At 34.0% G+C, this 27,444-nt stretch overlaps 1 protein-coding gene across 3 annotated transcripts in view; it reads left to right on the forward strand.

Annotated features, from left to right (window-relative positions):
• Man1a1 (mannosidase alpha class 1A member 1) overlaps window positions 1–27,444 on the forward strand; it is a 169,685-nt gene that overhangs the window by 49,956 nt on the left and 92,285 nt on the right. For all 3 annotated transcript variants that reach the window (XM_078019317.1, XM_078019319.1, XM_078019318.1), the window contains exons 4-5: window positions 2,049–2,164; window positions 10,730–10,810. In XM_078019317.1, the coding sequence (XP_077875443.1) occupies window positions 2,049–2,164; window positions 10,730–10,810 (197 nt within the window). The remainder of the gene's footprint in view (window positions 1–2,048; window positions 2,165–10,729; window positions 10,811–27,444) is intronic.

Below are 27,444 nucleotides of genomic sequence, written 5' to 3' on the forward strand. Positions count from 1 at the left end.
GAGTGGGGAGAAAACTCGTTACTTCTGCAACTTAAACATTAGTGAACATAAGAAATTATCTCAAGTATCCATCATCCCCAGTTCCATTTTAAACAAGAAACTCAAACTATTTTAAGATTTCAGAGATTAAAAAAAAAATTCAAGTGGAATTGTACCTCAAACAGAGATAGGCAAGTGCAAACACTTGACCAGCTGTACTCAGGATAAAACTAAAATATAATAAAAATGCTTACTTAAAGTTCTTAATCACTGAAAATTAGATATCAGTGAAAATATGAAGCTACTGTCTAAAATTCTGCTTTAAAATATTCCCTTTATTGTTTCCCTGAATCCATAGTTCTATTTCAAAAATTTTTGTAAAAAAGTTGTCTTTTAGAGAACATTGAATCACAATGAAATCTGTAATGAAATGAAAGTATCTTCAGGTCTTTTTCTCCTTATCATTAGGTAAGACTTACACTGACTTTATATATTTTTGAAAATATTTTCATACTCTATTGCTTGTGGTTTTCTAATGATAATTTCTCAACATGGTATTTGAAGAGAGTATGCCAAATGAAATAACTTTTAACGTGGACCCATTTGAATTAGGATTGGCCACAATACTATCTGAGTAGAGTACCTAGTCTTTCAACAGCCATCCATTGGTCATCATCATCACAATCATGCAGGGTACCATGAAGAATGTAGACATGAATAACACATGGTCTCTCAGTTCTAAGGAAATTTAGGATGAAAAGAGATGCGTATCGAACAGAAAATGATGAGCACCAGAGAAACATAAGATCTCCTACTGTGGGAGTTTGGAGAAAATAAAACATTATGGACTGGCTAGGTGGGAAAAGGGAACTGGGATCAGTTAGGGTTTCCTAGAGGCGGTGGGATTTCATTTTAGAGTACAGTAGTCCCCTCTCTTTTCCCATGATTTTGTGCTTTGAGTTTTACTTACCTGCAGTCAGCTGAAGTCTAAAAGTGTTAATTGGCAAGTTTCAAATATAAATAATTCTTAAGTTTTAAATTGTGTGCTATTCTTAGTAGTGTCATGGAGTATTGAGCCCTATTGCTCTGCACTGCCTACATGTAGTCATCCAGTGTTCACACCAAATGTGTTACACACCTGCCTACATGTAGTCATCCAGTGTTCACACACAAATGTGTTACATAACCATCTTGACTCATCTCTCCTTGGTATTATCATAACAGTGTTCAAATAACTCATTTCACTTATTTAGAGCCTCAAAGTGCAAGAGCAGTGATGCTGGCAATTCAGATATGCCAAAGAGAAGCTGTAAAGTGCTTCTTTTATAAGGGAAGATATGACATTTCTAAACTTTCTAAGGAAAGGAAGGGAGAAAATCATGCTCAGGTTGCTAAGATCTAAGAATGAATTGTCTATCCATGAAATTGTAAAAGAGGAAACAGAAATTCCTGCCAGTGTTTTGCTGTTATATCTCAAACTATAAAAGGCATGGCCACAGTGTATAAGCATTTAGCAGAGCTGGAATAGCCATTTAATTTGTGTATGGTTAGCAAATAACAGTATATTTAGAGTTTGGTACTATCTGATATTTCAAGCATCCACTGGGTTATTGGAACATATCACTACAGATAAGGGGGTTAATGTAATGATTTCTTTGAGCTATCATTAAACAATTTTAGATGTAGTAGTTATATTTAGACAGTTTATGTTGGTGCACTTTGGTGTAATTACATTAAAGTTAATTTGTGTGTTGCCCTTTGTTTTATACTTATTCTTTTCCTAGAGAAAGCAATCACAAATTAAATTTCTAAGAGATTTCTTTTCTACAAATCAAAAGAAAACATTAAAGATTTGTCTATCTTCCTGTAGTTTTTGGTTTGGTTTTAATGCTTTTTTATATTTTCTTTTGCTGGGAGAATTTTAGATTGTATTCAGTATTACTGCTTATTAATAGATTCAAAATCACCCTCTTTCCTAAGTATTACGTGTGTGTGTGTGTGTGTGTGTGTGTGTGTGTGTGTGTGTGTGTGAAAAGTATTTTAGTGAATATTTTTTCTGGTATTTCCAGGTAACATCAAAGGAGCAACTATAGTAGATGCACTGGATACACTTTTTATAATGGGAATGAAAAATGAATTTCAAGAAGCAAAATCATGGATTGAAAAAAATTTAGACTTTAATGTGGTAAGTTAAATAAAAGTTGCTAATTGAGTCCTTGAAGCTTAGTTAATGTGGATACATTTTGTATTGGGACAGAATGTCCTATCTTAATGTATCCTAGCAGAAACAAATAATGCAACTTTGCATAGCAAAGATATTATTACTAGCATATTATGTTCTTACTCTCTCTTACATACACATGTCTTTGTTTTTTGGTAAATGAAGGGTAAGAAAAATTAATATTTGTTGAAACCTACATGTGCCAAGTATTAGTCATTGTTTTATCTCATAATTGATGTTAACAAATAATTTATTCTAAGAAACTGAAGCATTAGCCCTAGCATTCATTCATTTATTTATTTTCTTTCTTTCTTGTTTTTGCCATTTTTTAACTTATGACTTCAATATTGGTACTGTTTTTAATCTGAGATTACTCTGCAGAAATCCTAGTAAACCTCTTGTCCATCTGGTAAACATTCTGTGATATCTGTTGTAAATCTCCATAACCAGGCAGAAGAAATGTTCTGTATGTTGAAATTGGGCAGAGAAAGAGGATTTTCCTGCCACATCTCTGTTTTGTGGCATTCTTTGTTATTTTAAATAAATTAAGCTACCTACCTTCAAAATCTTATAGGCTTATCTCCAGTTACATATGAGATATCTATCTACCTACGTATCTCTCTCTGTCTCTCTCTCTCTGCTCCCCCTCACCTCTCTATCCATCTCTCTCTCTCTCTCTCTCTCTCTCTCTCTCTCTCTCTCTCTCTCTCTCTCTCTCTTTCTGTCTTGTAACTGCCCACCCTCCATGTCTCTCCTCTCTCTCTTCAAAAATAACTAGATTCCTTCAAAATCCAATGAGGGAAAATAGGAAAGTAGACTTAAACAGTAGATCTATGAATCACATCCAGGTCCTTTCCTGATTCTTGGATTGGTCTGCCTGAAAATTATAACATTGTAGTCCCAAAATAATATAGTTTTTTATGGATAACATAGTATCATTCCCACTTAAAAACATTATTGCTTATATTTAAATTAACAATATTTCCTGATAACATTTTAATTGACAGTGCAAGGTTATTATACACAATTAATGGATCCAGAAATATTGTAAGGGAAGAACAAAAATGAAACTGAAGCAGAAATACTGCTGTTGAGAGTTTTATCCTACAGTGCTCCTAAATATAAACAAATTTTGCAGTCAGGGATAAATTTGTTTATATGCAAAATATTCAATTTACATCACTTAAAAGCATAAAGTAAATGCTTTTCATTGGCTTATACTATCATTAACTAAAACTCATTTTCTTTTCATTAAGGCATAGCAAGTTGATTCATTTGCATACTTGGTAGCACAAAGTTCAAATGGCTTTAATAACTGGCTTAAAATAAGTCACTGGCATAATACAGTTTTGGAAGTAGGAGCAAAATCTTTACAAATGAACCTTTATGTTCAGTTCAAGACTCCGTAAAGGTAATAGGTATCGCAGAAAAACCTAAGAAGAGACTCTCTAGATAAGTTTTCTGATTTTAATTCAAAGTACTCCTTGGAAAAACTAAGAAGAGACTCTCTAGATAAGTTTTCTGATTTTAATTCAAAGTACTCCTTGAACAAAGAGTCTAAGACAGATTTTGTTTATTCATTGTTCATTCACATATGTACTAATTATTTACCAAGTAGTACCCTCTAAGGATCACTTACTTACTCTTATGGAGCTTCTAGTCTAGCAGGAAAAATAGAGTACCCCAGCAAAGGCTGAGTTGTCTAAGGTATCAACAATTGAATGAGTGCCTGATAAATTCCAGATATTATGCTAGCTGATTGTTTTTTCATAGGTTGATCTTAATCTTTGTGACAACCCTACAGGGTAAGTGGTATTTTTCCTACTTTTGTAGATGAAATTATGGTTAATTAATCTACCCAAAATTATATAGCAAGTAAGAGCTGTAGTTGCAATATGATCTGCCTAATTCAATGACCCTGTTTTTTTTTATTAGAGAGGAAATACAAAGAATTGAGAAATATATAGGCAGCCAGAGAATTTTAGTCCTCTGAGGTTAGGAATGTAATCTTAATATTACAGTGCTCATTAGAGTATGTCATTTAATAAGCATTCAGTAAAGGCTTGTGAAATGGATAAGAAATTAGTCCCCCTGTCCTACTTCTCAACCAAGTATGCTAGATTCAGCTGGAAGGCATACTGACAGGGTGCAGAGATAGCTGCATTGTGTCATATGTATATATGGTTAGAAATGATCTGGAATTCAGAGAAGTTAACCTACCTGTTTTTAGCTAACCTACTTCCAGAACAGATTTGTGGTGGTTTCTCTAACAGGAAGCTCATCAACAGATGGACAAACAATCAAGGGTTTTTAACATGAGCATTTCTAAATTTAATTCTGAGTTCCCTCTTCCTTACTGGCACTGAAATAAACAAATAAATAAAAACACTGAAAAACACTTGTTACCTAGATCCTTACATGAGAAGTACTGAAAACTGCCCTTCATTAGAAAATTTTATAGAATATGTAGAACTTTTCTTCAGATAACAATTTCTTATATAAACCCTCTGTAAATGCAAAAGCTATATTAAAACTATCCTTGAAATGCATCTTTTTATGTTGAGGTAAAATGATATCTTGGTGTAAGAGGCAGGGCTTTGTCTGAGAAAGACAAAGGATAGATGATTAGCTTGCTCAAGACAGTAGCAACACAACTCTAACAGAACTTTGGCAAACACCTGGATTGTGCCTTTGATTTTAATGAATGCCATATGTTTTGGAAAAGAGAGGTACTGGTGGCTAAGGTGACTTTATTTTTTAATTTAACGATCCAGGCTGTTTGTTCTTTTCGTTTCAAGGAAATAAGGCAAACAAGCTGTAGGGGTCCCTGCTGGAAGGATATAAGTTGACTTCAGGAAGCAGTTCTGGAACTTCTCATATGCCTGACTGACTACTTGACTTTGATCCAGAGTTCCATGCCAAAAGAAGGGACTTTTGCCCTAATAATGCTCCTGAAAATGATCTGTTTTGGAGGAGCACATTGCATCCCAGTGGGCAGATAAATAAGTTAATTATCCTGTTGAGTGGAGTTATTCAATATTTTCTATCTTATATTAAGAAGTACCTGCCAGGAATGATGATTTGGGCTTTGGCTATACAAGGAGCTGTTCTCTGACTGTGATTAGCAATAGATCAGGCTGTTATGTGAGACCCTTTCTGGACCTGCATGGCCAAACCAACCTATTACATAGACAAGGTGGTGATTCGCCTCTCATTGTGGCCCAGAAAACCTACATTTTGTTAACAACCTGGAGATTTATCATGTTAATTAAATATGAAACTAAAGCTGCTAGGATATACTAAGAATATAAAATATTGCAATTTAATCTGTTACAAATGTTTTATGCTTACTCTTAATCCTCAAAGTGTACCACACACATTTTCAAGTACTAATTATATAATTAAAGATGTATTTTAATTCTAAACAGGCAAGGCTTATAAGAAGTTACCTGTCTTTAATCAGTGACCGAAAAGTCTAAAGTTTCCAACATATTTCTTAGTAAGGTAAAACTCAGTTATCAGACCTATTAGTAGTGGCGTGGTTATTAAACATAGTTAGTACATTGGGTTTTAGTAAGCAGTTGTTATTAAATATAATTATTGCATTGGTATGTAGTAGAGCAACTGTTATTAAATCTTGCTTATTTCTCAGGTATGATAATAGCCTGGGGAGATCAGAGAACTGCCCTTAAACACACACACACCCCTACTATATTTGAGTTCACCCTAAAATTCAAGCTGTCATAACTAAAAAGTTCTTAAAATATATCATTTTGTGAATAATTTTGATGAGCAAGTTGTTTCTAAGTTTCAATCTGATTAGAGCTTCTCTGAGTTGTTTAAAATGCTGCCTTTCCTAATGGAGGAGGCTGGACTTCCAGGCACTCATTCTGAAACAGATTTTGAAGCATTCATGTTCCTACTGCTTAGATAGGGTTGGATTCTTCGCACACTTGAACTCATGACGTTAATTTGAAGGAACCCTTTCCTAGAAGGAGCAAGCATACTGTTGAGGATTGGGGCAAAGGAACATAAATTATTAAAGTTTTTAATAATAAGATTGATAAAAATAATTTAAAAACCATCTTTTTTCCAATTTTTATAATACTTATCATTTTATATTATAATTTTACATATGTGTATAGTAAATCAGAGGAGAGAAATGTAAAGAAAATGGAGTAACTTAAAAGGAAAATTACCAGGGTAAGGAACCCAAAAGGCTTAGGCACTAATAATTTTTTCCATGATTTACGTTACTCACCAGTTGATTTTTGATATAAATTTAGTAATACTACATATTTTATTAAGCTTATAAATGGATCTGGTTAGGTACCATTGCTGGAAAAAAAATCAAAATAAAAAAGCAGTTTCTCTAATCCAGAATTATTTTATGAATACATTTTTAGCCAAAAATTTCCAAGCTGTGCTTGTTCATCAGGTATGATACTAACTAATAGGTTCTTGCAATTTAAATAAAAGACTAGATCTACTTCTTAAATTGACTCTAACATAGGCTACGTGCTAAGAGCCACAAAATATATAGAGTACACTCTTGGAATGCAATCTTAAGAGATTTAGGGGGAAAGTTTGATTTTATTTTAAAAGTAGCCCAGATGAAATTGACTATGAAATTCACATTAATTGTTAGGGTAGATCAGACAAAACTCTATTTGTAGAGGCTACTTCATCTATGTATGCCCTCTCCTACCCAATCCCCTCTTCTGTCATTAGGATAAGTGAATAGAAAACTTTCAGAACATTTTAAAGATACTGCATGAATATTAATAGGAGGACTGTATTCTTTTAAGTTTAGTATGATTATTTTAATAGATATTGAAATCAGAAGTTTGAAAAATAGCCTTAGATCCCTATATTGTACAATTTTTTAAAATCCAGGTATCATATAAAGTATCTCAAGCCCAAATGGAAATTAGTCAGGATTCTCTATGTCAGAAGAAGGCTTCTCAGCCATTGGGAACTAGCATTCTTGTGAAGGTCACAGAAAATAGGTATTTTGATTGTTCAATACCCCTGTGGAAGATAGGCCTTGGGGTTTTAGGCTGAACTAATATGCAGAGGTAATGGCACCAGTTGTCTGTTGAGGACCTTATTTTTTTTTTCCAGGGATTTTGCACAGTGCTTAATACTCATGGGCTTATAATAACTTGTAAGGAATGGATTGTCCCTTTGGATAAATGATAAAATGAAGACTCAGAAAAATTGAGTTACCTAGGTTCTCACACTCAATAGCTCTCACATCAGTCTTTAGTTCCAGATCTTTCTGACTCTAGGCCAGTGTTTTTCTAGTCTGCTAACCAGTTCGTTATAGTGGGAGAATTTTTGTCTTCTTCATTGTTTTTATCTAAGAATCTGTATGGAGTAACCTAAGTCTAAATTTCAGTCTTCTGGTGTAAAACAAAATATAACCTAGAATGTTAAAGGAGCTCAAATAATTTAACTTCGAAAGAAAGGAGGGAGGAAGAATTTATATGGTGGTAATTCAAAAGTAATTCTGGTTTTCAGAGGAAGATGGTGACTCTTGAGAATTACTGATAGTGATGTTGTGACATTCCTGAACAAGATTTTTAAAGAGAAGAACATAGCAATCATCTGGGACATGGATTTACTAACAAGCCAGATTTGCTTCTTAGAAACTCATTAGAATATTAGATCTATGAAATTTTAAAGTCACAGCAACTGACCTTCAGCGTAGCACCTTACAGGGTTATCTTTCAATACCTTAGAGGTAGAGGAAGATAAATAGATTTAGGTTCTAGAATGCATACAGAGCTAGATCAATAGCAGATTGAATAACTGCATCCAATAGGTGATTGATGTCAAGCTGAAGATATATTTCTGGTGGTATTTGACATGGCTCAGTCCTCTACCTGCAATAATTTTTATCAGATGTCTATATAAAAGTCCTGATGATCCAAAATTTTTGTGGGAGGAAGAAAGAATGCATATGTAATGAATCCATAGTCAGAATAAGAACATAAAATAATGTTAACAGGCTTCAATAAACAGAAATGTGGGGGACTGTTCTCAATATATTTGAGGGTTAAGTTGTTAGATTTTATCATTAGACATATTACTCTTAGACAAGGAATAAAGTTGTGTGAACCAAACTAAATTAATAGATTATATTTCCTTTCCATTATCAGTAATTTTGTAGACTACTACCATTTTCCCCAATATTTATAAAATCCTCAGAGTGATACAGTTCAAAGATAGATTGCACCTATATAGAGTACATTTAACCAAAATATATTAGATTTATGATGCAAATTATGAAATACAGTTGAATAAATTCAGCAGTGGTCTTATTTTATGATGCTTTTACCTAAGTTTGGCCTACTAATTCCCTCTCTCAATTTGTTTTCATAATCTTTCTTTTGCAGAAAAAAATTTTAACATTAAGCAATTACTTAGCTTTACTTCTTAGATCGTTTTATCTATTTAGAGAGTGTGTGTGGGAATGAAGTGAATCTGTAGCTCCTTTATTTTCTGCAAACATTTTCTAACACTAAAATATAGACTCAAGGAGTTCGAGGACCTTACCAGACTTCATTGCTATGTCCTAGCACCTAGGACAAAGCCTGGCACATAGTAGTTGCTTAAAGGGAAAGGAGATAATATCTCAAATGATTTTGACGAAGTTCATCAGCCAGATAATTACTCCATGTTATAGGTTGCTGCTAGCCCTCATGATTATCAGTGAATGGTTTGATGTTAGGCAAATGTGACAATTACTGAGTAGGCCCAGTGAATATGAAAAGAAGTAGCTCATGAAAGTTTGAAGTGTACCTTGTATATATTGTAGGAAAGTAACATAAAACAAAACAGATTCATTTAATAGTCAAATATTATAAAATAATAAAAGTACTGACAATAATTACTAACTAGACGCTGTACTTATTTCAGGCATGTGAGATATTATAAAAAATCAGAATAGCAAAGCCCTGAACTGGGAATCAGAGCACACAAGTTCAAATCCTGATTCTACCACTTATTAGTTGTCTGACCTTCAAAAAGTCACATTAACTACTGTAAGACTCATTTTCTCCAGCTCTGAAATGGGTATAAGAACAACAATTAATTCATAAGATCATTGTGAAGATTTAAAGACAGGATCATGTAAAGAGATTAGCACAGATTTGGGAAATTATAAATAATAATAAAAAGAAAGCTATTATTGGTATAAATAAGAACTATTTTAGCAAGATACAGCATACGTTATTATCATTTCCTTCATGTAGAGATGAAATGTCATCTCCAATTGGTGTGAGTGTCCCAAGTTGCAGGTAGAAAATTGGAAACCAGTGCTAGAACCCAATTCTCCATGATTTTAGACCCCCTTTGCATTCCATCTGTGCTACTTTAACATAATGTTGTTATGGAGAGCCGCTCCAGAAGGCACTCTAAGTCCAAATTTCAAATCAAAAGAGAGCTTTATTTACCTGGCCAGGGACTGTCACCCACCATAGAGATCAAGCTCTGTAGGAGAACAACAGCTTCCTGGTCCAAACACAGAGAATATAAGCACAAAAACCCACAACTCAGTGACTTGCTTATCATCATGTAAGCTAGCCAATCATAAAAATTAAAACATTAATAAGTGGAACCTGTGGACTCTTGGCAGGACTGGAATTTTCCAGTCAGCAAGCAAGGGATAAACCAGAAGCTAAAGAAAAAAGCATTAGCTTTGCAGTTCATTTGACCACCATCTTGAATTCAAGCAGGTGCTACATAGTCGCATCCTGAATTTGGACAAAGGTCGGCAAGGCGAGAATCTACTTCAAAGTCATGTAGACCCCCAAGGGCATTCAAACCCAAGATGTAGCTCACCGTAACTATCGCTGCATCCTGAGCAGGGTAAAATTTGTGGGGTATAAAGTACAGAAAGACAATTTTTTTTTTATAAGAAAACAGCTTTTATTTCAGTTTCTCAGAAACAGCTCTTGTAAGAGTTTTATAGAAGGCAGCAAAATGGAGTCTTAGGCCTGTGTATGACAGTTCTTGCTTTTTAAGAGTCTTATCTAATCTATATTTTTTCCTAATCTATAAACTATAACTTACACTCTTATTGATTGTATTTATCGGTTCACACTGCAACAGTGTGAAAATATGCTGGACTAATGTTGAACTCCCAACCACAGTATAGTATGATGGACCTTTCAGGAAGTAGAAGCAAGCAAATAGATAAAATAAAGAAGGACACAGAATAGAAAAAGCATGCTCTGGTCCTAGTGCCTTTGCACAAAAGGGAATGCCAAATATTATATATTTTGTTGACTACAAGGAAAAAGAAACAATATTTTTATAATTTTTATTTTGAGTGAAATTATCCTTATCTAATTAAGTATATTTTGACACCACTGAAAGGGAGAACTTTTCTCATAGTATACAAATTTCTCTGGACAAGCATAGAAGATTTGAATAGACTTTGAACAATATGTAGCTATCATGATAGTCTTCTGAATTGTGTGCTGTCATTGCATCTGAACCTCCTTCATTCTATTTCCACAGAATGCTGAGATTTCTGTTTTTGAAGTAAACATACGCTTTGTTGGTGGACTCCTATCAGCCTACTATTTGTCTGGAGAAGAGGTAAGATGAAAAACAGTGTATTTTTCATGTGAATTATAAAGTATCTTCAAGTCACGCTTATTTGTTAGATTTGCCTTTTGTGGTATATATTTAGGAGGAGTCCATTATATTTTCATATTTTCATGGGCTCATAGCTTGCATTGAATTTCTCATAATATGTGCTAATTAAATGAGCAAGCTGAGAAAGTTTGGCAGAACATATTGTCAGGGAATGTTAAGTAATGCCTTTAAAAAAGCCTGGCTCCATCTATTCTGTTATGTATGGTGTGATTATAAGTACAAATTATATATGCCTATAGACAAAGAGTTTAGGGTAGAGTGGTCTTGCATCTGAATTTTTTTCTTTGAAAATTATTTTAATATTAGCTTGATTAAAACTTTTTAAAATGAAGAAAGCATGGCAAATAAGATATAAAAATTATAGAATTTATAAAATTGAAGGGGAAAGACTCTCAGCAGCTTCCCAGTGAAGAGTTCTGCAGGCCAGGTGTGCCTGTGCAGCATGCATTGGTGCTCTTCCTGGGTCAACAATAATTAATTAATTATCTGATGCTTGAAGCAAAGGAGGAATTTTTAATTTAGCTCCCTTCTATTGATAAAGAAAGGATTTTTGTAGCATGTTCATAAAGGATACTAGTGCTATTTTCTTGAAAGGGTTTGAACAATTTTATTAATAACGTTAAGTGTCCACTAAGATGTCAGAATAGACCTCACCTTTAATATTGACAGTGTTAAAAAGCTGACATCAAGGAAAAAGCAGTCACATACTTCAATTACACATCAATCAGATTTGCATTAGCCCCAGCATTCTGGCTGGAGGAAGGGTAGGTCTTACCCAGTGTAGTATTTCATGTATTTCTAAGCCTCAAACAGATTTAGGCAGAGCAATAAAAGTTTAATGAGAAAAGCTGCTTGACTTTGTTCCTGTCTCTCAGGTACTTTCCTAATCATAACAAAACAGTCCTCACACTTTTATATTTTCTCTCTCTCTCTTTAGATTTTATTCCACCATATATCTTTCAAAGCGTATAGATGGCTTCTATATTCCCCAGTATCTTTCAGCCTAAGTGTTAAATTCTGTACTTTATCATGAACTGTGTCACCTTCTCAGCCAGAGTGATGAGAGCCTCTGGTGTCGTAAGCTTTTTCCTTTTTTCCCACTTTTTCCAGTCCTCAACAACTTCATTTGTCCAGTTCAGTTACACATTCCTAAGTATTAAACCAAGGAATCTATGTTTTTTAAAGAGTCTTGCTTAAAATTAAATAATGCTTACTCTACTTAACAAATTTCTGCTTTTACAGTGTGTGTCTCTGAGCATCCAATGCCGGATGTTTTCAGTTTTTGAACATGGCATACTAGGACAACTTTGCTTTTAACTTTCTCCATAATATACATGTAGGTGAGGCAATTTGGAGGAAATAAAAGACTATCCTTCTGTGTCTGAGCTCAATTTGGGTAATGGAAAATAGAAAAAGAAACAAACATGTATTTCTTCTAAATATGCATAATATCATTTATGATACTTTTTTATTTATAAAATTGTTTTAAGTTTGCATACATATAAGAGTTTCTATTTGTATATGTACCTAATGATACATATTTATGTATTTATCTGAATATAATGCTATAGATAATATACTTTGGTTATAGAATCATTTCCTTAAGACCTTATAAGAGTATTTTTTAAATTTTACATTTAACTAGCTTTAATAAACAAAGCAATAAGGCACCTCTATTGAAAATTACTCTTTTTAGTATATTTGCATTGTCTTTTTCACTGTGTAAATCTTGTTTACTATAGATTTTTCTATATTTTAATTTTATGAGAAAAAATTGCTTAAGGTATTTCCTTTCTTAGTTGCTTCTCTGTTTCTGTATAATACATTTCAAATTTTGTTCATAAGGATTCATCTTTTTGGCATATTTTTGCTTGATGGTTCCCTAAATATTAGACATTTGGGTTATTTTCATATTTCATATTTTCTATATTTAAAAAAATGCAGCTATAATCAGTTTATTCTCTCACATTGGGTTACTAGATGAGAACTCATTAGCAGTAAATTAATTTAGCATCATTTCCTGCATTTTCTGCCTAATCACCTTGTCACTGAAAATGGCCTTTCATTTCTTCAGTGCATTCAGGAGAATTGGCTATCAGTAATGTGATCAGGAAACATTGTTTTACCACAGGTCTGTGCATGAGCTATTTGTCCCCATACCAAAATGAAAACATGAGCAGTCATTTAACAGAAAGAACACCAACGTGGCCGAATTATTAAGTTAGTTTCAATAGTTCATAAAGTTCTCTTCCACATATCTTTATTAGATCATAGGATTTAAGGTAGTTAAGAAAAATTCATTTTTCTAAACTACTTCATAGAAGACTTACTATACTACCATAATTTAACATCCTGATGTCATTACTGACACTTAGGAACATTTTAAGAACATCTTATAAATCACCATCAGAAGTACATAGGCCCACCCTGATACAGTCCAAAAATCTTAAATTATATTGCAAAAGCAAGAGAGGCCACACCACTCATTTATGTTACATGCTGCAGGAACGTTAGTTAGAAACACTGAGCTATATTCAAGAATGCCACCAGAACTCTAACCTACCAAGAGAAGAGAAGAGACATGAAATGCCTGCAATAAACTGAGATGATAGGCGTGTATTCATAAGTGTAAAATGTCCTTGCTCAGTTAAAATATTTTGTAGTACCATAATGTCAAGCTTCAAAATTTCTCCCAACTATAAAAGAAACTCAAGCAACCATAAGAATTACAAACAGATAGAATGGAGATACTATGAATACTAAATAGGAATGATCACTGTTAAGAATAAAAGATAACATTGCATTGCTCTATAATAAGCTGAAGGGGAATGAAAATCCTCACAGAAGACAGTAAATATAGAAGCATCTAGAATATTGTCACCCAAATACATTATACTCACTAGTTTCTTTTGATATGGCAGGATAAGTCTGTGTATCTCAGTGTACACTAAAAATAAGTGTGGAAAAAGCTACATCTCATTTTCTTTCTTGGAAATTCACAATGCACAGAAAAAGAAACATTTAATTTTATTTATCCTTGTTATTTTCTACATTTTTTATTTATTTTTATGTGATATTGAGGATTGAACCCAGTGCCTCACACATGCTAGGCAAGCTCTCTACCACTGAGTTAAAACCACAGCCCCTATTTTCTACATTTAATTAACTATAACCCCACTGAGCTTTTTTAAAATGTAACATTTACTAGCACTGAGTTGGAATTATTGTCTCCCAGAACAATTTTTGGAAAACAACAATGTAAATTAGGAGTAACCAACACAAAAATGGTATTGAAAATTTGCAAGTGCAAAATAGAAATGAGTCGATTTAAGGCATTGCAAAAGAAGATGCTACATGTAGAAAAGAGCACATACAAATATTGTGCAATATACAGAAACCAACAGCTGTATTGAGCAGAGAATGATTTTAATGGGACAAGGCGATACCACAGAATCAAAGAGAATGCTGAAGAACAATCTGAAACAAAACATCTCTGGTTACCCTGGAAGATCTCTGTAGTTTAACTACATCCCTAGGACATTGTAGAATTAGTAAATGTAGACTATTTTTTATTCTTGTCTCACTTTGTTCAAGATACAAAGTTCCCCAAGAAGAAGGCATTGACAATGTTACAGTTACACACAGCCCCTTGGGGATTAGGGAATGAAGGAAAGGGTATGCTAGGCATCTTCCACAGGGTTTGAGTGCAGTATCCCATGAAGAATGAGTACAAGGAAGTATAGACAATTTGTGAATGCAAACTAAGGCCCTGTTAGAAGAGTGAGGAGAGTAGATGTTTTGGAGCTTGATGAGATGCAGGTTCCCTATGGTGAATGATAAGAAAGGCAGAGGAAATCGACAAGCCATATGGAAACTAATAATTTAATAAAATTCCTTTAAAAAAAGCACCAACAAAAAACTTTCCTTGATTTAAAAGCCTCCTTTATTCTTTGAATTAAGGGAACACAAACGAACTACTGGAGTATTAAATCTTCAAAGGAAACATTCTGCTAGTATGTTTGAAGTCTATGAACCAGAAAAACACATAAACCAACAGTCAAATTGGTTGAAGAACTTTCTTTTGATGAAAAAAAAAATAGTAGAGGACACCAGATCCAAGACTGAGGAAGCACAGACAGTGGACTCTTACTCTAAGTTATATCACTTCACTCTGACAAGATAGCCTTTCATTTTGGTGGTAGCAACATGATTTTTCTCACAGATTCCCCAAAAGTTGTCTGCTGTGCCAGAGCCAATATAAAAGGTTGTTGAGGGGACTTAGAATAAGAGAAGTAATTGGTACCACCAACTTTTAAGACTGTTAAGGGAGAAGCATGGAAGAGGCTGAGGTTGAGGAGAGAAGACTGAATTTAGTGTTTGAAAGATCCATTTGTGTTTCATAACAAGATTCAGATATCTGGAGTGAGGATTAGAAATTAGTTTTTGAAAGGTTTTTTTCTTAGTGATGAATAGTCACAAAATTATTTAGAGGTCCCCTAGAAAATTGGGGGGGGGTGTGTATCAATGTGGTTACCTTTCAGACTCAATATCTGCCAAGATCTACCAGAAAGAGAGCCATCTCCCAAACTGCCCATCTGTCTCCTGCCTTATTCTGCAAATCAAAAACTAAAATGACTTACAGAAAATAAGGCATGATGCAAACAGAACTGTGGAAAAGCAGAGAATAAATTCAGGGCATATTAAAGTTGCAGATGAGATTAGCACATAGCAATGTATTTTGCCATCTTGTTAATTATTGCAGCTTTGGACAGAGATGTGTCTTCAGGTTTCCTAGCGACCAGAGCAAAGAAGGGGAGAGAATTAGGGACAATTTGGTTTTGCTATTTTTACGAACACAAAAAATTTGATAACACAAAATAACCTACATAAAATACTACTGTGCATTTACTAAATTTTTGATAAAACAAAGACTATCAAAGCTAGGTCACGCTGGGCAGTTTTTTCAGATAAAGCAAGGAGACATGTACCCAAAGACACAATCTCAATTTGGGAGATATCAGTTGAGTGCCAACTGTATTAGACACTACTTTTGTCCTTGAGATGTACCTGAAAATAAAATAGTCTCTAATCCCTGGCCTTATGGAGCTTCTATTTTAATAAGGAATTGTAACTCCTAAATCAAAACTGTAAAACTTGAACAGACCTATTTAAAAAAAAAGAATGTTTATGTCCTGATTGGAGTATTTGTTTTTGGTGTGACAGGACAGTAGGCAGGCAGGGAACTGACTTCAAGTCATCCATCTGAGCTGACCTTCACTTTCCCACCATCTTCCCTCTTCTCAGTTCTTTGGCACTGATAAAAAGGTGTTATCATACCACACAGTCTTCTTGCAAACCCATTCTGATACCTGTAGATGTAAAAGTGAAGGCTTTTTGACTTGTTGCATATAGCCTTTATAATTTTGTCTCAGTACCTCTTCCCTTTCCAGTTTTGTCCATTACTTTCTTCATACACCTTTCTCTATATTTTTGTTTTTCTCCTTCTCCACCTTGGCAAATAAACCAAACACATTTCTGTGCTTCTTATATCCACATCCCATCTACCTAGAATGTCTTTTGCCTCGCTCCTTCTTCTCCCAACCCTAAAGGTGACCTCATTTATGAGATCTTCCCTGGCTGATCTGCATAAAGTCATCCCCTATGGGAAGATTCAAAGACTTCCTTTCTCTGCATATACTCCCGTTAAAGCCCACTGTGCATGGTCTACGAATCATGTTACCTTCTCACTTCTCTTTCCCCAGTAAATTTGTACAAAAATGTCAATTGAGTTTCCCCTTCTTATATCCCCTTGATTAGCACTGTGTGTCTGGTGGTAGAAAACCTTTAGTAAATTATTGTTAATTGAATGCTCATTAGGTTTTCTGTGACCTTTACCTGTTAAAATTCCAACAGAAAATGTTTCTAGTAACTTTTAAAGTTAAATCTGTGTTTGATAACATAAATAAGGCTTGGGGTAGAGGGTGTGAGGAAAAGAACTTAATAAGGTGATAAGATCTCTTACGCCCCAAAAGTCCCTGAGACTCACCCCAGTCTCCACTTCTGGCCCCCAACTCCAGCAGACACCTTCCTTTTTATCTGTTCTATGCGTGCTGGTTCTTTGGAATAGATAGAACTTTGAAAACCACTGAGCTAGAGACTTTATCTAAATGAAATCATTATTGAATAGGGGAGATCATCTATTGTGGACTTTTTAAATAGAATTGACATTGTTAGGGCATTTTCTGAAATTACAACCTAGGAGGAATTATAAAGAGTAAATGTGAAAAGGATTCTACAACATGTTTTCTTTAATTTGAGGAAACTATTAAGCTAAGACTTTCTAAACCATTTAATGGCACATTTATGCTGATTTCTTGAAAAGGCATAGTTTTAATCATATGTATCAAATGGTATTATTGAATATTTCCTTGTTATTTTGTACTGTGATTAGCTTTATGATTACTTAGAGATTTAGATTGATCCTCATGTATACTTTAAATATTCATTTCTATTGGTATTCATGCTGAAATTTTTATTAAAAAAGAGAAATTGCTAATATTTTCACTTAAAAAGGTTTAGTTTAGTGAAATATATAGAGAACAGTAATTTTGCTTATATTATAATTAAATTTTCATGGTTCATGAGTTACAACTGGCACACATTGAATATTCCATTATGATTGGTAAATTTAATTTGTACTTTAAAAGGGATATAGCAGTATATAGAATTGATTCTGAAATAACATGCATTTTAGTCAAGTGAAATTACTACCTTTTGTTGCCCTAGAGTGAATGACAGAAATCATACCTACTCCTTAACTCAGGTTTGTTGTATGTATCTTCCTCTCTATAAACCTCTATCTTGTATTTATAATTGTTTTCAAAAGCATAGAGGTTTAATTAGCTATAATAATTTTATCTCTGTGATCCATGAAGCATTTCTACAATTTCTTAATAATTCTAGCCCTAAAACTTACTCATACTGATGTATAAATGGCCTGACCTTTGACTTAATTGTCAAGCTAGTGCTTAACACCTGAAAGTAAGGGAAAGTCAGAAAATTCACTTATGACTTAATGAACTATTTTTATCCCTTTTACCTTAGCACAGTTCGTTGCACACAGCAGCAAACTACAAATTCAGATCAGGGAGAATGTACCCTAGTGCATCTCAGTGGAATGACAGTGTGGTCTTCTGTGATTTCGCCTTTCTCCACCCTCCCTTCATAGCCCAGACTATGGGGCAGCTGCCAGCTGTCATTTCCAGTTGCCATAAGGAGAAGGAGAGGTGGCAAAAGAGAACCTGAAAAACCACTGGCATGTATCTGAAAAACACATGTTGCTTCCATTCACACTTCATTGGTCAGGGCAAGGCACATGGCCACTGTAATTTAAAGGGTGGATATGGGAATGTGGTTATTAAGCTCATATCCTGGGTAGAGGATGTGGTGAAGGGCACTCATGACTGCCATATTGGCCCCTTGACTTGGATTAAATGTGGAGCCTTCCTGATCACCAAGGATATATGCAAAAAGAATCAGTCAGTCCCCCTGGAAAGAGACTTTCATACTGTAGCACCAAGGTAGTAGTGGTGGAAAGTAGTTATTTGGAATACAAATATTCATTCTCATTTGTTTACAAAGTTCTGCTTCTCCAAGAAATATCCTCTATTACACAAACTTCTCTCCTGGCCTTCTAAATTTCAAACAGCAAAACTGACAAACAGCAAAGTTGACAAACAGACATAAATTGTCCCCTAAAGGAAAGTCCCTCTGCAGGGTCTGTGGTAAGGCTGACCATCACTCTTCAGCAGTACCTTGTTATATTGACCAGACACTTAGGACCTTTTCCTTCTACCACTTTCTCTTTGATTTTAGTGCCCCTTAGATTGGTCACTTCTCATTTTACAATAGTCTAATAAAAGAGATGAGATAATGTATTTATTTTTCAATTTATGCTGAATGATTGTATAAAACCAATATTTTAAATCTTTATTTTTTGTGTGAATCATATTGACATGGATTTTAAGACTGGATTTTGCCTGTGAGCTCGTGTTTTCAGCAGAAAATTTTTTTTCAGGAATATTCTTGCATATTCTTTTTCTTTGAAAGTGTGTCATTCTTTAGAAGGGTTTCATGAGGTAGCTGTAGCAAGGAATTTAAAATTTAATAGGGCTAGTATAAAATGCCTTAGAATTGTGGTAATTACCATCTGGTAAATTCATTCATGAAGTGAATCGGCAGATGTTTGCTGAATACCTTCTTTGAGGCATTGCACTTGGCACTGCAGAAACAACAAAGAACAAGAGCAACACAGTATCTGTTGACAAACATTAATTCAAAATTTAGTTTCACAACAACCCTGTAAAGTAAGCATAGATATTGTTCTTATCCTCATTTTTTGGAGGAAGAAACAGTTATATAACTTGTCTAAGAGTCTATGGAGTAGGTAGGCTTCAAGCTTGGGTAGCCTGGCTCCCAGACACTGCATAGCTGCTGGACATTAGGGATGTCAAACACAGAAGATAGATGTCAGCTGGATCCTGAACTCATGAGTCATCAACAACTAAATGAAAACTGAAGGAACAGACAGCAATGGTGTTGCCCAGGGCATTATACATGAAAGAAGAAAAAGAACCTTAATTAATCAGCATTAGTGAGAAGAAGGAGCTAGAAAAGGAGGCTGAGAAGTGGTGGTCTTAGAAGAGGAAGAAAACCAGAAAAGTGACAGAACAGAAGTCAAGAGAAAATAGTACTGTGAAAGATCTAGTATTCAGTTGTGTCAAATGCTGCTGCTAGAACAAACTATATAAGGACAGCTAAGTATTTAGATGTAGAATATGGAGGTCATGGATGATTTTATTGAGAGTTCTTCTATCAATGGTTTGGTTTGAATAGAACTAAGGGGAAGGAAGTGAAGACTAGTTTAGGGTCTTTAGAGATGGAAGGGGGTAGGATTAGGAAGACAGATGGCCTTGGAGAGGGATCCTTCTTCCTTTGCAGTATAAAAAAGTGAAGGAGAAGATGGTACAAATGTCAGTAACTTCGGAAATTTGGTGGCAAAAATACCAATTTTTATCTAATGGTCCCTGTTAACTGTATGAAGAAGTACAAGACAAGGCTATCTCTGAGACTCGGAAAGAGGACAGACGTTTGAGATGAGTGTGTCTAATTTAAAATGGTCATCCTAGAGAGGGTTACTAGAGAAATATCAAAAGAGTTTCAGGGCAGAATTCTAGGGTGGTGACATAAATCATGGTGGCCCTCGTCCTCAGATGCATATGACATTTCTTCATTCAGCAGTGCTCAGTGTTTCAGTTATAGGCATGGAAATGGGAGTTAGTTTCACTTGAGTTTGGTAGCTGGATGACACAGAGGAAAATGGCTTGAATTTTAAGGTATTGTCAAAATTTATTGAAATTATAGACCATGTAGTCCAAGATGAATGAGGGATGATAATGGAAAGGAAGCAGGTAAGTAGCTGATCATGCAATATATTTTAATTGAAAAAATGACGTAAAAAAAATCCATGTAAAAAATGGTCTTTGAAAGCTACCAAGCATCTGCAATTTTATTTTTAGCTTTGCTAACATATAAATATTGTTTACATAAAAGTCATAAATCTGTCTGAAAATATGTACTGATCAAAGTTGCTCCTGAAACAAAAAAAAAATACTTGAGCAGAATGCATTTCAAATATATAATTGCTGGACAAGCATTCATGATTCCAGAACCTAGAGAAGTTAATAAATATGAAATTATAGTTGGTGAGCAGAAATGTAAATGAAATACATATCAGCTAATTAGCTGTGTCTAATACCTCTGTATGTGTACCTACATAAAGCTCTTTCTTTTAAATTATGACTACTGGGAATTTTTGGGGGGGAGTGGAGGGAGCTGGCTAGCCAAATGTTGTCTATTTGGGAAATGTAGTAAATTGGGTGATAGTGATGTGAATTTGTTTTAAATTTATTTTAGAAGTTAAATCTTACCTAATATTTAAAACTATTATCAAAAATTTAATTTGGTTAATTTTTTTGTTATTTGGCAATTTTGACCCTTCTAAAATAAGTACTCTTAGGATTTCATTTGAAAGTTTTCTTGTGATGCCAGGCACAATGACAATGTCTATAATTCTAGTGGCTTGGGAGGCTGAGGCAGGAGGATTTCAAGTTCAAAGCCAGTCTCAGCAATGCAGCAAGGCTGAGCAACTTAGTAAGACACTGTCTAAAAATAAAAATTAAAAAATGAGCTGGGGATGTGGCTCAGTAGTTAAGCACCCCTGAATTCAATCCTTGATACAAAAAAAAAAGAAAGCTTTTTTGTGTTATCATTTTATGGTATACATTTATATTTTATGTGTTTTTAAAAGGTTTTTTTTTTTCCCCAAACATCTTAGAGATCACTGACAAATCTTAGGGCTAACCATCTTAGTAATTGAATCCATTTCTGCTACACTGTGAAATGTTTCTCTGAGAGGTCTGCCACCATTCACTTTGCATCTGAAAGTGCTATAGTTCAGTGCTATAATTTTACTAAAGCTTGATTTTCACTAATATTAAAATAAAACCTAAGCCTTGAGGGCAAAATTTATTTCTAACTTAACATTTGATCTTTATTTTAGCTTGAAGTGTTCCATTCCTGTGAAACAGCACAAACAGTGAATAATTCTAGGGTCCTGTAAAATGAGGAAATCCCAGAGCTTTGAGGGGTAGGCAGAGAGCACGAGAATTGTTTCACAACTTTTTATTATAAACATTTGTTTTGTTTTTCACATTTATTATTAGGCAGCATGCTAGGGTTAGAAAAGATAAGCAGAATAAATTGTCTCCCTAGTTTTTATAAGCAATATTTATGCTAATGCATTTACTTACCTTCAGCTTCTCTTGATAAATTATTTTTTGGTATAATAATGGCCACAGTTTTTCTAATTTATAAATCACTCTTCTGCATTTCAGTTCTTATGTCTAATGCGGTATTGTAATTATTAAATAGTGATATCTGTAGGAACTGAGGTTGTAACTTAGTGGTGGAGCATTACTTATATGTGTGAGGCCCTGGGTTCAGTCCCGAGTGTCTTTCAAAAATATATACGCATGCATATATTTACATGTAAATATTTATATGTAAATATAAATATATTGTGATGCCTTTTCTTTTATATACTTCCTTAAGTCAGGTAGAAAATATACTGATTTATTCAATTTAGGCTTAAATATTAATTCAAATGATAAATCCAGCAATTATGTTGAGTTTCTGCTATCAAATTAGACACAAAATAATAATAACCCAGAGTTTAACCCTAAAGAACGATAGTGAACTTTTCTATATCATCTGATCAGGCTTTCAATTGTTAACTTGTTTTTACCCTTATGATTCACTGCTTTATTCAGCAAATATGTGTTGAGCATTCATTTTATGGCAGTCTGTGTCCTAGACTCTGGAGGATTCAGTGAACAAATGAAAAAATTAGTCAAAGTCTCTGCTTTCATGAAATTTTTATTCCAGTGAGGTGAAATATTATATGTGTCCATAGGTTAATTTCAGGCAGTGGTAGGTACTGTGAAAAAAATACAACACAGTACAGTTGAGTAAGGAGTTATAGAGGGTGGAGCGGGGAGTTCATGAGACCACGAACCACTTTAGATCAAAAGGAACCACAACTTGAATGACTCAAAGGAGCCCTATTTGGAAAATATCGCATTCTAAACAGAGGCCCTGAGAGTTCTAAGTGTATGGTTGCTTTCTATCATTTGGGATGGAGAATAAAAAGAGGAAGGCAGCAGTATGAAGATAATGGTGATAATAAGACCACTTTTTTAGGGTTTGTTGTATGTCAGGTATATAGCATCAGTATAGGACAGAGGGATGGGAGGGGACTAGAGGGGGCATGGAGTTAGAAATGTTGGTGGAATGTGATAGACATTATTATCCAAACTACATGTATGAAGACACAGATTGGTGTGAATATACTATATATACAACCAGAGATATGAAAAATTGTGTTCTATATGTGTAATAAGAATTGTAATGCATTCTGATGTCACATATAAATAAAAAATTAATTTAAAAAAGAAAATTATGTAATATCTACATTGTAGATACACTGAAGTTCTGAAAAGCAAATTCCTGAGCTATGCGCTATGTGACTCAAATGGGATCAGACTCTACTCTGTCTGCTAAGAATCCCATGACCCTTCCCACATATTGTTCCTCGAATGAGTATTACTGCAGTTGGTACCCTAATTTTTTTTTTATTATTTACTTGCTCTTTGTTCAACATTTAAGCCTTGTAAAATAAACTGGCAACAGTCTTCTAAAATGCATGAAATCTTCCACTTCTGAGCAACAAAGAATAATTAAGTTATGAAAACTAATCCATGATATAGTCAAAACACTTGTGAGTTAATAACATATTTTTATTCAAGTTGCTTTTGAAATTATTTTTTCATTGCACTTAAGCCTGTTTCAAAACACAAAGGCAGAGTTCTTTAATTTTTCCACATAGTTTATTAAGTTGCAAATATTCTCTTCTCAAAGTTTTCATTCCACACTCCCTCCCCCATTAGTATGTTAAAATGCTTTTCATAGCCCAGTGAATACACGTAGCAAAAATCTTGCAATATATATAAAATACCCATGTGATTGCAGCTTTAGTTCCTGTTTTTACTCTGAGTTAGCATCAGGTACAGTTCAAAATGTTAATAAGATTTATATCCACATTTTGATGTCACACTGTGATAATTAAGGTATACAATGAACTTTTTCTTTAGAAGCAAGCATATCGAGGACAAAGTCACTGAGAGCAGTGAATGATGTAAATGTATACAATTTATGAAAAAGAATTATTTTCAGTTTTTGAGCATATTTTTGACACAGAAATATGAAGGAAAAAGGTAGTACCTTTTTATTTCATATAAAGCTAAAATATTTTGGCTTTATCAACAGACATAAATTGTAAAGGCTTACCAATACAATTGGTATGCTTTTATGTAATTAGAGAATTCCAAAAAGCATTTAGAAATAGCTTATAAATCTACCATATGTTGACAACACTTTAATAAATTTCTCTAGACTGTGGATAAAAAAAAATCTGGAATCCAGTTGCCTATTTGCTTTTTATATTTATTCACTTAGAATCAGTGAGAAAGGAAGACTCAGATTTATTGTCATATATCATCAAAGTAGCTTCAAAATAATTAAATCTCTTCATCATGGTTATTAAGAATTTGCAGTGAACTAAGACTTTACAGAATGTTTTCCTTTGATTACGTTAATTATTCTCAAAAGAGAAGTTTCAAATAAGTGTCCCTAAAGTTAAAGTAATATTAGATCTGAGATCCATCTCATTGTAGAATTCCAGATGTTTAATTAGCATTCACATAGGTGGGTACTACTCACTTAGGTGGGTAGTTCCCACACTTTCAAATATTGCCCATTCCATTTCAACACTGCCTGGTATACTTCTCACTAGTTTTACTTATCCATTCAATACTTCCTTGATGTCCAGACAGACGCAAAATCAGCCATTACCCTCTTTATAAATACTCAAAGTAAAATGTCAACACTTAAACTCCTGCTCCTCCTTATTTCTATCAATTAAGGAAAACTACAAACCATGTTGATACCAAGTTTGGTGAGAATAGAGCAAAAACTCAGACATTTTACAATGAGAATATTGTTTGTTATGGTTTTCTAAATTATTGATTTTTAAGAGGATCCTTAAAAGTATTTATTTAGATTTAGCTAGTCTATATTAGGTAATCTATCCAAAGGAAATAATCTACGATGCAATAATATTATATCTAAAGCAGTTAGTGAAGATAGTTTATGTGTTTAAGAAGTAAGAAAACATCACAAATAATACAATTTGAAGGGAATTGTAGGCCAGATAATAAAATGCTAAACAGTAATAAATTCATGCTTGTTAATTTACTTAATGGAATGGACAAGTATTGGTATAATAAATAAATCAGGATACCAAACTCCATGTCTAATATGATTTTTGCTATAGAAAACATGAAGCAGCTATTCCAAAGTATAGACTACATTTGCTTCTGAGTGATAAATAATCTTTCCTCTACCCTTTTGTTTTTCTGTACTTATTGGAATCTCCATAATAAATATGTAAATAATCAGAAAAAAATGGTAAAGAAGAATCTTAACAGTCTTAGGAAAAAATCATTATTAGGGTTTTGCCCTTACTTTGACTTGGGATTTGTTTGTTCTAGCCTCTCTTAAGATTCAAATATTTTAAACTTTTCTTACCACCCTGTAAAGTCTTGAAAGTCACCTTTTTCCCTTTCTGACATCTGTTTTATAAAGAAAATGACTTTACTTAATGATAATTGAATTTCCTTCTTTATAGTCAATTTATAGATTTCCATTTCGGAAGGTTGTTTATTTACAACAACATCTATTAGCTGTTAAAATTATTCTCAGTTCACATGGAAATGGAGGTGACATAGAGCTTAAATAAACAGATTGGTTATAAATCTTTGCACAGTCTCAGTTCCAACTACTTACTCTTTTTAGCAAAAGAGGTTTCAAAAGACAAAGGCTGCTTATAACTACAAGATTATTGTACACACAAATGCACACCCAAAGTGTGATATAAAGAAATATGTATGTAAAGTATTTCATATTCTAAAAATGTACATTTGAAATCTCTTTGCATTTTCTTTAATCTGCTGTTTAAAGTCAAAAGAGTAAAATTATTTGTAATAATTATATAGACTACAATGTTGGCTAACATTTGTATGTACTGCTACTGTAGAAGGAAATTTGGGTATATTGAGGCACCTGGTACGACCTGTGACTCTGTCTTTCCCTGCAGGACCTAATTGAAAGGAGGTGTTAGGGAAGACATAACAGAGAGGCCTTTTCCTGTTGTTACAAGCAGTATTTGTCCCTTAAGAAACTTCAAAAAGAATGCATGCTTGCTTGAGGAAGAAGACAGTCAGAGAAAAGCTGTTCAGTAATGAGCCAGGGAACAAAGGAAACCTGGTCTGAGAGAGAAAGGAGGAGACTGTAAAAAGGGGAGGACAGTCTACCAGAAACCTGTGAGGCTCTGCAAATCAAAGCCTAGACTCCTTTCACAAGGGAAACCCAAGGTAATTAGAAAGTGATTTTTTTTTCAAATTTGTAAAATGTTACTTTTTTTTTTTTTAAATCCAAACAAGTAAGACTCTAAGACTATCTGATATGAATTGATAGAGTTTGGTTATGAGTACAAAGATATCGACTTTTTTTCTATTTTTGTAATTTTTTAGATGTTTTAGAGAATTTATAGAGGTGACTTTTATTAAATTTAAAGCGTCTTCTTTCACTTTATTCCCTCCTCATCCCAAGATTGTGTTTCTCCTTCCAGTTATGGGACATTAACTACTTGTCTGAGAATCTGTAATTAGAACAGACTTTTATGTCATGATCCGAGGCTCTTACTACTTATAATTGTATTTCTAAAGGAAATTGCCAAAGTTTGCCAAAGTTTGGCCCATAGGTACAACATTTGTAATTAGGGAACCATTTGAAATAGTCGTGATGTCAGAAATATTCACATCATGAACTTAAGAGGTATGTCTTATGGAGTGGAAAGAACACTGCCCTTAGTATCTGAAATTCTGGTTTCACAGGCTCTTTTTGTTTATTGTCTCACTGCATAACCTAAAACAAAAAACTTTTATTACATTAAGAGTTTCTTCATCAATTTAAAATCATGAAATATGGGGGGGAGGGGGAGTCTGTTAAATATCCTTTTAAATCCAGTTTTCTAAAACTATGATATACTGATTTTCAAGTTCATAGAATGTTATAAATTGAAGAAGGATGTGCTCAGAGAAAATCCTTTGCTATAACTCAAAACTTCCTAGAACATTTTGGGTTGTGAACATGATGATTCCTCTGGTGAGATGTAGAATGGTGCTTCTCTGTAGAATGGTGCTTCTCGTTGTACAATGCCTAGGTAGTCCGGGTATGTAAATACCTGGGAATAAAGATGAAGGGAAGCTGGACGTCTGTTTGCAATGGAAAAAAAAAAAATCTTGTGCTCTCTGGGAAAGCAAGTGGTTGATGAATAATGGTAGGGAGATGCTAAAAAGAGAAGCTTCAAGGAAAAATGATAGACTGCTATAGACAACTCCAAAACATGTGCTGATTCTTCAGTGATGGAATGGCCAGTCTTAACTCCTTTCTGACCTTAAATTTGAATGCAAATTGCATTCCATGACAAATATATCTCCCATTTTAAGGACAAACTCAAAGGGAATTCTAGTAAATGTGGTGAGAATGAGAAATAAGGATTTTATACCCATTGAAGCTGACTTTCAGCTGTAAAGAACACAAGCATGAAATTGGAGAATATTCTTCCAGAAGCCCTTCCTGATGGATTTACCAGAGAAAAAGCTTCAGGCAACCAAAATACAATATATGGTATGATTTCACCCTTCTGGAATGTTCAAAGCAGGCATATCCAGGGAGACAGCATGTACATGAGTAGATGAGTGATTGTCTAGGACAGAGGGGTTGAAGGCCAGGGGGGAATGGCTGTTAATGAGCACAGAGCTTCTTTTCTGGAG

The sequence above is a fragment of the Ictidomys tridecemlineatus genome, chromosome 8, assembly GCF_052094955.1.
Source record: "Ictidomys tridecemlineatus isolate mIctTri1 chromosome 8, mIctTri1.hap1, whole genome shotgun sequence".
In the NCBI taxonomy this organism is placed as follows: Eukaryota; Metazoa; Chordata; class Mammalia; order Rodentia; family Sciuridae; genus Ictidomys; species Ictidomys tridecemlineatus.